The sequence below is a fragment of the Anoplophora glabripennis genome, unplaced genomic scaffold (assembly GCF_000390285.2).
Source record: "Anoplophora glabripennis isolate ALB-LARVAE unplaced genomic scaffold, Agla_2.0 scaffold155, whole genome shotgun sequence".
NCBI lineage: Eukaryota > Metazoa > Arthropoda > Insecta > Coleoptera > Cerambycidae > Anoplophora > Anoplophora glabripennis.
The window spans coordinates 976,174-990,059 of NW_019416721.1; the positions used below are offsets into that span (position 1 = coordinate 976,174).

At 33.4% G+C, this 13,886-nt stretch overlaps 1 protein-coding gene across 1 annotated transcript; it reads right to left on the reverse strand.

The window, feature by feature from the left end:
- Positions 1-1,486: 1,486 nt before the first annotated feature.
- LOC108915232 (probable cytochrome P450 6a13) lies at positions 1,487-13,601 on the reverse strand. Its single transcript, XM_023455314.1, has 8 exons — positions 13,557-13,601; positions 7,214-7,446; positions 5,176-5,319; positions 4,824-5,009; positions 3,971-4,291; positions 2,465-2,698; positions 2,045-2,296; positions 1,487-1,856 (listed from the first exon to the last, which is right to left on the reverse strand). The coding sequence occupies exons 2-8, from the start codon at positions 7,437-7,439 to the stop codon at positions 1,693-1,695; spliced, it is 1,527 nt and encodes a 508-aa protein (XP_023311082.1). The 5' UTR covers positions 7,440-7,446; positions 13,557-13,601; the 3' UTR covers positions 1,487-1,692.
- Positions 13,602-13,886: the final 285 nt, after the last annotated feature.

Below are 13,886 nucleotides of genomic sequence, written 5' to 3' on the forward strand. Positions count from 1 at the left end.
GTTGTAAAGCAGACAATTCTACATAAAAATGGTCTCTTAGCTTTTTCTTGTACTTTTACAATTAACAGAGTTAGGGAGGCTAGAAGTTAAGGGAAGATTTCAGAAATTTAAAAAAAATCATAACAAACAGAAAAATGATTGAATTTTGTAATTTTTTTTTTCAATCTGCTCTAAAATATGTAACTTTTCTTTTCAGAGAAATAGATATATTTTTTAATTTTTAATAAGAAAGTTATAACAAAAAATCAAATTTTTAATCGTTAATTTTAATGATTTAACAAAATTAAATTTCTAGAGGTGTCTAGCAACCTATTTTTCAGAGTATAAAGTAAAAAAAAATGTCGTTTTTTTTTGACCCACCCTAATTTATGTAATATAAAAAAGTTAATTTTTCAAAATTTTGACAAGTTGATCGACAGACGAAGAAGAAATTTCACCCATAAATGAAAAGCATGCTTGTACAAAATTAAAATATAGCATACCACCTATATGAATTTATATGTGGAATTAAACTTAAGCCATTATAAAAAGATTCATATAACATTTTCAAAATGACAGATCCATGTATCGTCAAAAATGTGTCGAAGGAGGGAGCCTTGCACTTTTAAATTCAATGTCCCTTANGTTTTTTTTTAGTCGTAAGCATGTTTGGTTACATCGAAAAAAATTAGTGCATTATTTCTGACTGAGAGTCAATGATTCATTAAATCTTGAAAAAAATAACGTTTTTGTTATAAATTTATTATGAAGAGTATTAATCTTAAAGAAAAAAAAAATTTCAATTTGTTATTAAAAAGTTTTTTTATTTAATTATCAAGCGAGTTATAAAATTTCAAACATTTTGGTTTTGTGGTGATTTTTTTTTCAACTTTTTTGTAATTTTAACCATGGAGTATGATAGCGAAGAATTTTTTTGACTGCATTAGGAGCTTCACTAGAAACAAATTTGTATAAATTTCCCTGAAACTTAAACTAAATTGAAATTTTCCGAATTATTAATCAAAAACTGTTAAAATTGGCGTGCATTGAAGTTTGACGATGAATATCTTTTAAACGCTTTATTTAATCGACTAATCATAAGAGACCATTTTTGTAGAGCAGTTAATTTCCTACAACACCATGAATTGCGCATTTCATAATGATTTTTTGTTAACGAGTTATAAAATTCATAAGCAAAACAGAAATTTGTCTTAAAATAATCAAACTTCAACCTTTAATATCTTTTAAACGGTGAGGTTTATGAAAAAATTGTAAGAGACCTTTTTTGTAGAGCGTTCAATTTCCTACAAGTATATGAGGAGAGATATTTTTAACGAACAGTTGATAGAGAGATATGAATNTATCGAAATCCGTGGAAAAAAATATGGGCTGCCATTTAAAAAAATTGCCGATGACGTCATACATCAAAAACAAACGAAACAAAATAAAAGTCGATGGCTGAAAAAAGTGACATTTTATAAACTAAAGTTGACGTGTCCGAGGATTTCCTGTCAAAACCCTTCAATAACGATTTTTCGAATTTATTCCAAACTTTACGAGCTCTGTGTATAATACAAAACCTTCATTGAGTAACTATATTTATCGGACCAACGTAAAGAAACCTGCCCTATTGTTAAGTCACTCGTCCTCCAGATTCTATTCTTGATCTTACGCAACTGGCAGACAAGATGAGTTTGGTCAATTTATATCTGTTTAAACTTTTTCGAACTTCAACCAAATACCACCAATCGTCGAGGTAACCTTTTCATGCGGATTCATTTTTAAAGGCAGTTTGGTTTTCTCGCTTAGGGTAACTTTAAAGTCCTTCAAAGTGGATGTCAGTCCGACTTTTGTTTGTAGAATTCCAAATCTTTCACCTACAAATCAATGACCAATTAAGTACCATGTACAAATAGAGAGTACAGGAAAATATTGACTTAGAATTCAAGGAAAACAAAATTCTTCTGCCGACTTTGATGTCCTGTGGTTTAACTAAATCAGTTATTTTGACAGGAATCTGGCAGTTTGTATACCCAATGCAGTCCCTCATAGTCATAGCACTTACCAATACATACTCTGGGACCTTCCCCAAACGGCAGATGGGCGTAGGAATGCCTGGCCTTCTTATTCTCCGCACTGAACCTGTCGGGGTCAAAAACTTTGGGATTCTCGTAGTGGTCTTCGTCGTAGTGTATACCTGTTGCAGGTATGAAGACGATGGTGCCTTTTTCTAAGATAAAATCTTGACCAGGTATTTTGTAGTCTTCGGCACTTTCTCTTGTCAAAAGTGGGATGGGAGCGTACATCCTGAGGGTCTCTGGAAAAGGCAAGGTCACGTTTACTGATTTTCTTAAAATTTTGGATAACTAGGAGATACTGCTATTTTGACATGCAGCTGTTGCTGTCTAATCTCTCACGTACACTCCAAGTAAGTTTACGTCTGAGACAGCAGCGGCCCCTTTTGGATGATTCGCCTTTTACTTACCGTCGATGACTTGTCTCATGTAAACTAACTCATTGATCGAATCGTAAGTGATTTTGTTGTCGTGTTTCGCGAGGACTGTGCGGATTTCTTCCCTTACTTTGTCCTGGATGTCGGGGTTCCTCGCCAATTCAAACAGGGCGAAGGTCATGGTGGTGGAGCTGGTCTCGAATCCAGCTACGAAAAAGACGAAGCTTTGCGCTATTATCTCTGGCATGGTCAGGGTGTTACTGTCTTCTGCAAGTTCAAACACGTGATTATTATTGTTTCAATTACGTACCTATACATTTTTACATTTACTGCCACATTAGTTTAAGTCATGGCAAGGAAGCTGGTTCGAAGGGTCTCTAGTGGAGGTCTAAAGTCACAAATTGTGCGGAGAAAAATTAGAATATGGAAAATTAGGAAGAATTGAACTTTCCTTGCAGTCCAGGATACAAAGATAGGCCAGGAAAAAGAGCTGAGAAATGTCCATTTCGCGACTATAGATACTAAATATTATGTACAATAATAAATTAGTTTGCACAGTCATAAAAATGGGGGGAAGATTGTTTACAGGGTGGTTAATTGTATAATTTTTACGTAAATTCACGTTTTTCTAATATTAATTAGATCAAATTTCGGAATTAAGTGGATTGGAAATAATAGGCTTCAAAGTCTCCAGACTTAACGCCCGTAGACTATTTTTTTATGGGGAACATTAAAAAATCATGTATATAAGACACCCACAAGAAGTTTGAAGCATTTAAAGCAAAATATTCGACTTGTTTGTGAGATTCTTTCAAGAGAAACGTTGTTTAATGCTACAAGGGATGTTGGGAAAAAATTGGATAAATGCTTAGAAGTAGGAGGCATGCATATCGGACATTTTTTAAAGTGATAATCATAATTTCATATTTTGTTTTGTGTTTTGTATTTTGTTATTAGTTATTGTTATATTTATTAGTTACAATTGTTTAATATTTTCTATATTTGGTTATTTTATTTAACCGTCATTATCTGTATTGTTCTATTTTTCTTCGTGGAGTGACCTTTTTTAAGAAGAACATAGCAATTAATATGTAAACAAATTTGTGACAGGAGTTACAGCGATTATTTTTCACAGTAATGTTGATGAAGTCATGACTAGTTCCAATACAATAGAATTCATATTTGTGTAATGTTTGTTATTTTAACTTTTTAAGTAGAAGAGATAGGGAAAAAATTTCTGCATAAAAAATGTTGACAAAAAATAGATAATTTTAGTTATCATAGAAAATGGGTATGTAGATGTATGTCATCATAACATATTATAAAACAAAGTCCTCCGCCGCGTCTGTCTGTCCGTCTGAATTTTGAAATAATGTTTTTTAAGTGCAAAACGGACCTTAGCGAGTCCCTTTTCACGCCATCTAAACAGATTTTTACTGTCGTTTTTCGTTTGTCTGTTATGGGCTCGAGATGCGAACTTTGGGACACCCTGTACATAAAAGGTTTGCTACCATCCTATCACACCTTTAGCCCTCATACCTGTAGTATTGTCATCTTTGTTCCTCATCTCCATGAGCAGCTGCATGAAGTCGTTACGCCTGACGTTGTTCTTCTCCCTGTACGAGATGGTGTCGTGCACGACCGATGTGTAGAAATCGCAGGCTTCTTTCTTGAACACGCGGAGAGAAAGGGCCCTAGCGGCTTTGGGGAAGCTGATGCAGAAGGCCTCTTTCATCAACTCCAATGTGGAGCTCTCCAAGATCTTCTTCCCATAGACCCTGAAAGGAGAATTGGGTTGTTCGAAGCTGTTGCATTCCAGACCAAACGCGCACGAGCCGATGATGTCCGTAGAAAAACGACCTAGAAGGAAATATCTTTACTAAAAGATAAGGTGCTAAGTTATTTACTTCAGAGCGACAACTATGGGCAGAAGAGTTATAAATAAATCAAACCGCAATTTTTACTAATATGCAATATGCATAAATAAATGCCAAACGTTGCAACGGAAACTTGGCAACAGCGCACAATTATGCTGAGTTTATTATATGTAAGTTGGCAGTCCTTGAGTGTTTAATTGTTGAATTTTGAAATAAAAAACCAAAGTATGAAAAAATAAGGTTACAAAGTCTCCACCTTAGAGCATATACTATATGGAGGAAGTACGCTTACAGTAACATTGCAGATGAGTGACAGAGAGAGAAAAAGATAGTTGCAGCACTATATTTCTCTCTCGCGCAGGCACGTGATTGGCTAACGCAACTCTCGCTCTCTCCGCTCGGGCGAAGGGGGGATCTCCCAACTCTTCATCAACGATTAGAGAGAGAAAGAGAGAGAGTACGCAAACTTTGTTACTAATACACATTTACTTTCATTAACGTTTCATTTTCCTCACCTAAAACATCCTTAATGTCCACGACTTGCTTGCCTGCAACTTCATCCTTGATATACTTTTCTAGGATCACACCAGAGTCCGCCATTGTCTGGAACATCATCTTCATCTTCCCGGATGTGAATGTCGGCGTCAGTTTGGCCCTCAAGTTCTTCCATTTCATTCCGGTTATGGCAAATAGATGCGCACCTAAAAATTTTAACTAGTGCAGTTATTCTTCTAAAGGAGTATTAGTTACTGATTATTTCTCTGGAAAACGGTCAAGTCTCGGATAAGTCATGCAAAGAACCGATTTTTAATTTACTAACGTTATTTCTTTTAACTAATTAACACCTTGTATGTTTTCGATGCTTACTTATTGGATCGGCCTTTTCGTTAAAATAGACCCCTCTGTCCATAAAATTGTTGAAATCTTTTGTCATTATACGTTTCACCAAATCCAAGTCAAGCACCATGTACACTGGAACCGCCATTGTATAGAGCCCACAGGCCTTCCAACCTAAAAAAAAAACAATTCTGTTAATGTAAAGACCCTTGTAATAACTTCAAAAGGTTATTTTGGACCAAAAGCATTTTGATCTAAAATGACCTAAGGAGAAACTTCATAAATTTAAGTTATGATAAACTTGAAAATGAAAGTGGATAGCACGTAAATTGCACGGAGATCAAAAAGAGTGAAAGCCCCAAATGGGATCTTTGAGGGACTCCAATAGTTTCAATGAAAATGTCTGACCAAAAGCTATTGTAAGAGAGACATGTTGCTTGTGACTTATTAAATATTATACTAGCAGTGATATAGTTATTTACACTATAAAGGAGGTAAGTATTATTTACCAGTCGACGACGATTTTGCGCCCGAGCGGAGCGAGGGTAGGCAATAGAGTCCGAGACTGGTAAATTATACTTAACTGCTGCGTGGTGTATAACATTTTATCTGCTCCCATAAGATTTATGAAATAAACATTAGGTTCGATTTTTTGACATTTCTTAATTAATTCATTTTGACATTATTCAAAATCTTGCAAAGTCGCCTTGGTTGTTTGGATTTTGGTGTTTTTAAGGTTTTTATAAACAAAGCTACATAAAATTTGCAATTTTGCTGGTTCTGAATTGTTATTTCTAAATGAGTGTTTTTCAAATAGAAAGAAGTATTTTCATAGAGGAGAACGTGGATATATCAAAATACCCCAAACTGAGAGCATTTTTGAAACGTAGGAATGACGACTATACACCTAAAAAGTCAAACGTTTTTATGAGAGTACAAGTCAACGTTTTTTTCATTCAGGAACCCGATAACACATATTTGCTAATGAAGGTAGTGACAGTTTTGGGCATTGCAGGAGCATGCCGTTCTCATAAGTTATGCAAACTTACTTTGGACGTCAATTTCAAAAATTTCGATGACATTATTGTAATTACAATTCTAGACTTTAAGAATGGTATGTCACGTACGTTTACAATTACTTCTCGTCTGGATTATGTTTCTCATCTGGAAATTCTCAAGAAATATAGCAAGATTAGATTGGAAATTAAAACTGAAATTTCACCCTTTTTTATGCACTATTTATACATTCTATGATTCCTAATAAGATTGAACAGTTTTTGAAACTAGAACATCCTGAAACATATACAGGCCATTCATTCCGAAGAACATCGGCAACGTTACTGGTTAATACAGACTAATCAAGAGATATGGTGGGTGGAAATCAACCACAATTGCAGAAAGTTATGTTGCTCACAGTTTAAGTAACAAAAATGAAATAGCCAACAGGATTTTTTACAATGGCACTTCAATTCTAGGTTCTAGTAGTACGTCGCATCATGCTCTTTTAATGGATCATTAATCAAATCATTTTGAGAATAATTATCCAAATTTTATAAATGTTACTAAATGTAATAACTGTACAATTACTATAAATATTCATTCATAATAATTAATAAAATGTAATGTTCATCAAATATTTGTATTTATTTGTTCATAAAATATGCATTTATAAGTCGAAATCGCTTTTTTCCCTAGGGAGGTATGTTACTTCACTTATCCCACTTGTCCATAGCAACTTCCACTTCTATGGTAAAATCCACTTACCTTCTTAAATACAATGTATTAAATAGTCTATTTCCTATAGTGGTAGCAGATAAAAGTTTATTATCAAAGCTTGGACATGAAAGTTTTTTGAGTAGTAAAAAAAATTAAAACAGTGTGCATTAATTCTGCATTGCTATGCACATGGGTCATTTTGAATACTTGTAAGATTAATGTAAACAATCACGGTAATAATAGTACCACGAAAACCAAAATAACAAATCTTGAATAGACTTTTAAAATATGAATTGATTGAATGGAATTTGATTTGTTTTTTATTATTATTGACACTAGTTTATATACTAACCTCTTGCTTTTGCTTCTCTGTACAACAGAGCAATGTTCTCTCCTATGCTCAGTTTGCTTGTCAGCGGATTGGGAAAGTTCCCGAACGGTATCTTGGGCTCGAAATATGGAATATTCTTCCTCTTCCAATACTGGTAACTCCATTTGAAGTAGGCGTAGACGATAACTGTGAGTGTCACGAAGAACGCCAGCAAATCGTAGGCGATGGAGTTTGTGATGAGAACCATTGCCCTTCTGAAAAATAAGAAAAATCGTTGTATGAACAATTTATGTAATTCAAATAGAAAAATGTTAAGAACCTACAAAATTTTAAAGATCAGAGTTCTCTATCAGGGATATTTTATATATTTTTTTAATGATAACATATACCTATTAAAGTTGATAAGAGTCAGACTAAAAATTTAATTTTCTCTTTTTTTTCAAAATTACAGGAACTACAGCCGTGGAATATTGGTACAACGCGACACCTAGGGGAGCTGGTGTAAACCTATAACTGAATTGAATCAATACATTTCTTCATTACTAGATAGCATTCTATAAAATTTAAAGGCAGTTTCCATAGCTTCTCGTATTTTCCCGATGTTTGATACTAGATGGCGCTATACAAATATTCCAGATTATTCCTGTAACATTTTCTTGTTAATTTTTTCCATATATAAGGACCAATTTCGCGTGGTTTTCCGTTGGTTCTCGTTTACTGTTTCAGGTAAATTGCTTTGTGATTTCTGGACCAGTTTTCTGAAATCTCAGGAGTTGATCCTTGATACTTTTATATCAGAAAATAATTTGGGTTAGAATAATAAGTGCATTGGTGGCTGCACTAGTTCCATGTCTGGCGCATATTGAGGATTGCAGGCACTTATTCGAAGCAAAGCACATGTGTGCACTGTGGATCCATTATATTATTCACAAAGAAGGGTTTGCGTCAAAGGAAATGAGCCTTAGAATAAGAAGTGAATTATTTAATGCAGTTTCGAATTTATTTACGGTGCTTTGTCTGCTGGACTGGAGCACGAAGACGCCGTGGTACTCTGCAGCTTTAGTGGTACCTATATATTGACCAAGATATGGGAATCGGCAGCAGAAACCTTTCTATATGTCGATTGAGACAAAACTAGGAAAAGGCTTTTTTTATTACTCACCTTCAATGAAAAGCCAAAAAGTTACCGGATATTTTTCCTCGCATCCTAACAATCATTTCATGCCTTATAGTTATAAAGTTTTTCTTTACTAAAACCCGTGAACGATGTACGTCGAGAGCGATGTACGCGCGCCTGCCACGTGTTATAAACTTTTATTATTAAGAAGTCACAAAGACTAAATAATAAAAAAGCATTAACAATTGATTTAATTACTGATATTTATAAGATTTACATAAATAATACAACAATTGTTTAAAGATTTTTATTAATTTATTTCTTTTTTAATAATGGGCTCATTATAAATGAATTTTGAATGGCGATAAGACCATACTCGTAGGTCATCAAACTTCTTACAGGTTGTGTCTTTCTTCTGCCATTTTAATATTTGTTTCGATAGTGGTTTCTGAATAATCTATAATATGAAACATCACATTTTTAAATATTTAAACTACCGGTTATATGATTAATTTTATTAATGCCTTGACAATGAAATTTACAATGAACTACGTTTTACCTTTTCCAAACTTGATCAAATAGTTTGTAGGATCCCCTTGCAAAACCGAATGGTGTTTGTAATTATTGTTTAATAAATAGATTAATATCAAAAACATATAAGTATATATAGGGCACTTGCACTCTGAGCTTTCGATCGAGCGCGCGTACATCGCTCTCGACTTACGCGCGTACTCTACGGATTTTGATAAAGAAAAACTAATAACTATAAAGCATGAAATGATTGTTAGGATGTGAGGAACAATATCCGGTAACTTTTTTGGCTTTTCATCGAAGTTGAATAATAAAAAATAATAAAAAAAGACTTAAACCAATACAACAAGCATTTTAGTTGAAATTTCACAACTTTCTAAACTGCTATCAATTGTTAAATAAATAAATGAATAAATGGAACCTACCTATCTTGTAAAATAAAGTTCAAGCTTTAAAATGAGATGTCGTGCGTCTCAATCCGTCCACTAAAACCAGAGATATGGTAAAATTGGTGCGCGCGGAGTCAGAAAATGTAAGATATTTGCACTAAATTTGCAATAACTTTGGCTAAAGTTAATATTTTTTTAATTTTCAAAAAAGTATATGTTTGTTATGAGAAAACGTAAGTATTAACGTATAAATAATTGTACTAGCTATAAAAATAAACTTTTTACAGCCATTTAAATATTTAATTTGTTAATAACAATTAAACTGACCACTTTCAGGCTTTGCGACCAAGTTTTTTAGATTCAGGTCAAAATACTTAGGATTAAGTTGTTTGCAGCCGTGGCATTCTATAAACCATATTGGCCATTTCAGCATTTGAATACGCATAAGCTATTATTACAATTCAATATTCTTAAAAAATAAGCTTAATTCGACAATACACAATATTAAAAAAAATGACGGCTTCTTATTATTATTGTTTTGCATGCCCTCCCTAAGGTATGTTTAACTAATTTAAGTAGCTGTATAAAATGCACTTTATCAAATCGGTTTCAAATACAAAAAAAGTGTAAGGAAGCAAAAAGTGAAGATAATATAATGGCGCATATGATTATTTGTAATATTATACAGGGTGATATATATTTTTTGGCAAATAATGTTCGGTGATACCCACACCTCCATCACTGGTAAGTTTCTAAAACTGGTAATTTTTTGTTTCATATCTACTTTCATACTAAATACGTACATCGAGTTTTGTTAAATTATCTCAAGAGGTTTTGGAATTAAAAACTGATGTTTTTTTTTAATTTTTGACACGCTGTAGCTGGACAATGGCTGTCCTAAGACTCCACATTTATATAACAAGAAACCCTTATTTTTGGCCACAGAATACGCCTCTGGATTTTTGACCTCCACTTAAAAACACCAGAAAATCCTCTGTTTCGCAATTTTCCGTTGGGGTACTTCTAAATCTTTAACAATAAAAATTTTGTCTACTTCTTTACAACATTGTTAAGTTGTGTTTCTAATAATAGTAATGTGACTAGAGTTTATGACATTAATAGTTAACACTGTTTCGCAAGTCGTATTTACCAAGCTAATAATCCAGATTTACAAAGATATCCTCGTACAAAGTGTTTTGAAATAACAACTACAAATTATGAAAAGACAACAAGAACACTGGCAGTCTCCAAAACAGTAAATTAACAGCGTGCATTTCTAACAAAAGTAATAAAGACCTAGTTAAATTAGTAATTAACAGGTAACCGCTCAAAATGTCTGCCATTTTTCTATAGACATTGAGCAATTCTACGACGAAAATTACTCGACATATTTCACAGCATTTCCGCAGTTAGGGTCAAAAAAGCATTTCTTATCTTTGCCCGTAAATCTTCTACATCTGTCGAAGGAGTTTCATACACCCTGTCTTTTATATGGCCCCATAAAAAAAATCAAGACAAGACAGGTCTGGAGATTTACATAACTTACATAATGAGAAAACTTATCGCTAGTGTGGAATGTGCAAGGGCACCATCATGTTGGAACCACTGACTGTTTAAGTCATCCGGAGGAATATGTCCCTGCAATTGGAGCAAGTCGTTTTGTAAAAATTGCAAATACCCATTACCAGTTAAGTTTCCTTCAAGAAAATGTGGTCCAATGACATATTCTCCGCATATTCCCGCCCAAACGTTGACTTTAAAGCGGTGTTGATGATCGTCTTGTCTTATTAATCTGGGATTATGATCGGCGTAATGGTGATAATTATGTCGACTCTCTCGACCAGTATTGGCAAAGGATGACTCGTCAGTAAATAACACCTTTGAAAAAAAAATTCATCTTGTTGTTGCTTTATAGTTGCCCACTCACAAAACTGTACTCGCTTCTGAAAATCTTGCTGTGTTAAGAATTGGTGATGCTCAGAATGATAGGGGTGGAAGTTGTTTTTCTTTAACGTTCTATTAACCACACTTTTGGAAATACTAATTTCATCACTAATTTCTCTGACACTTGTAGATGGATTTTGGACTGCACATTCCAAAATGTCAATTTGACTATCCTGATTACCACATGCGTGTGTTCTTGTTGTCTTCTCATAATTTGCATTTGCCGTTCTTTCAAACCTCTCCTTCAGTTTTACAAAACACTTTGTACGAGGATATCTTTGTAAATCTGGATTATTAGCTTGGTAAATACGACTTGCCAATAAACAGTTACCATGGGCTTCTCTTCTTCTATTAAACCTTTCTTTCTATTAAACCTTATGTGAATCGAAAATTATCCAGATTATCCTTTGACAGGAGCCTACTACGTTATTTTACATATAAGCTATTTGTAAACTTCGCATTTTTTCATAGAAATGAGATTTCATGAAAAACTAATGAATTTTGGTATAGGAGCAGGTATAGCAAAGTTGTAGAGAATTTAATTCTGCATCTCATGGTATGAAAATATACAGGGCGTTGCATTTAAAAAAATCGAGATTTTTCAATTTTTCAATTGGCAATTTTGACATGATATTTTGGTCACCCTGTATAACGCAGGCCAGTTTTTGGAGCATGATTCGGAAGAGTCATCCTTACTAAACATCTGATAAAAAAATGGGCTTAGTAGCTATTAGTATAACCTGTCAGTATCAGAAAATGTAAGCAACCAATATCGACTAGAAAAACCTTTCAAGCGAGATATCTCAAAAACTGTGAATATTTGAATAGAACTATTCTACACAAAGTACCCTTTATTTTTGATGTAGAATCCGAAAAAAATATAAAAAATGTGTGTTTCCATTTAAAAAACCAAAGTTGGTGTCTGTCCAGGAAAAGTGGAACACCCTGTATAGTTGAATATATTTTTAATTTGTACATTCCGAGAAATGTGGCAACACAATAAAAAGAAAAATCCATATATGCGCACGCGGCAGACTTGTCCTACGGAAAAAATGTAAACAGCTATTATTGTTAAACATTTAGTAAATTTCAAGATAATTCTTTTCCAGTTTTTAAATAAATAAAATAAAATGTATCGATTTTGTAGTACAAAGATTGTGTTGTGCTTAAATTTTAGCTCGAATTATGGTAATTATGAATCTCTTAAAACAGGAACTTAACTTTTAATCAAGTTATGAATTTGAAAAATATGTAATTAAAGTACCCAAAGATTCATGTCGTTCAAATAATCATACGTATTAAAAATAATTTAGGTACACAAGTACAAAACAAGCTACAACATATGCTCAAAATGTACATCACCATTTTCGATGCACGCACGACACCTTCGAATCCAATTTGCGCTCACTCGCTGGAAAATACCCGGATTTATCCTTATTAGATGGGCAACGGCAAAAAGTCGTTCTCGTAAGTCTTCGACTGTCAAATTAAAGATACCAACTGAATTGCGTATTGTTGGTTGTTGGACATCTCAGTACCTCATGTTAACCGCCGCGACGTTGCCACATTGCTCGATATGAATTTTATGGAATTTTAAATTTATTACAACGCTAATTATTCTTTAGATTTAAGCATAAAGAAGTTCAAAAAAGTGATAAACATTGTAATTAATCGAACTTTTAAACATCAAGTTGGAGATTTTGATCATTTTTTCAAAATCCATGTATACAACATACAGCTCAACATTTTTATTCATACCACTGGAAATGAAATGCTCAAAAGGAGCGACAATACCGACATTTGTCTTTCAATGCACATATTTGACTATGTTTTTAATGTAATATTCTTGACAATGGAAGAAAACTGCAAATATCTGAGAAAATCGAAACTGTAAAACCTACAATGTCTGTATCGGTGAAGAGAGAATTTGGTTTTCTATAATATGTTGCAAAAATACAGGGTGTTCCGTTTTAATTTAAAAAGTTTTGTCGGTTTTAGGTTTTCAAAATGTAACCTTAAATAAAGGATACTTAGTACAATTGTCTTCAGGTAATTTTGATGTGCAACGTAGTGCATCTTATGTCCTTTGTGTTTTCCGAAAAGTAAGTGAAAGTTTCCAGAACAAAGAAAGATAGAAGGAATTTCCGAAAAGCTTGCGACGGTAAAAATTTTTTCCCCGAGTCCCTGAAATATTCTAATAGTCCGTCATTATAAAACAGCCTGTATTTATGAGCAATTTACATCCACTCGTCTGCAACTCATAGACAAGATGAAGATGGTTGAGCTATAGTATGTTTCACCAAAAAAAAACTACGATATTAAGTACACTTTTAGTTAAGTGACAAATATACAAACACTTGCTTTTTTCAAAACGAAAACTTACGTTCTAGCTTTTACAGGAGCAAATTTTTTGCACAACTAACTTTCACCAAACCCAGTCTAAATACTTAATATTTTCTGTAAGGTTTATTCGATAGTTTCAACTATTCTTATCACATAGATACGCCTTAAAATATTATATCCTATTAATAAGCCAGCTATACAGGGTGATCCATTAACGTTGCGGAGCGACTATAGCAAATTAGACGTATTACGATTATAAGGTAAAAAATCTATTGACAAATACGGTCAAGAGAAATCGATTTAAAATATTTTCAAGTTTGTAACTTCACCGCTAGAGGGCGCAACTGCTAGTGTTACAGAAAAATGTCGT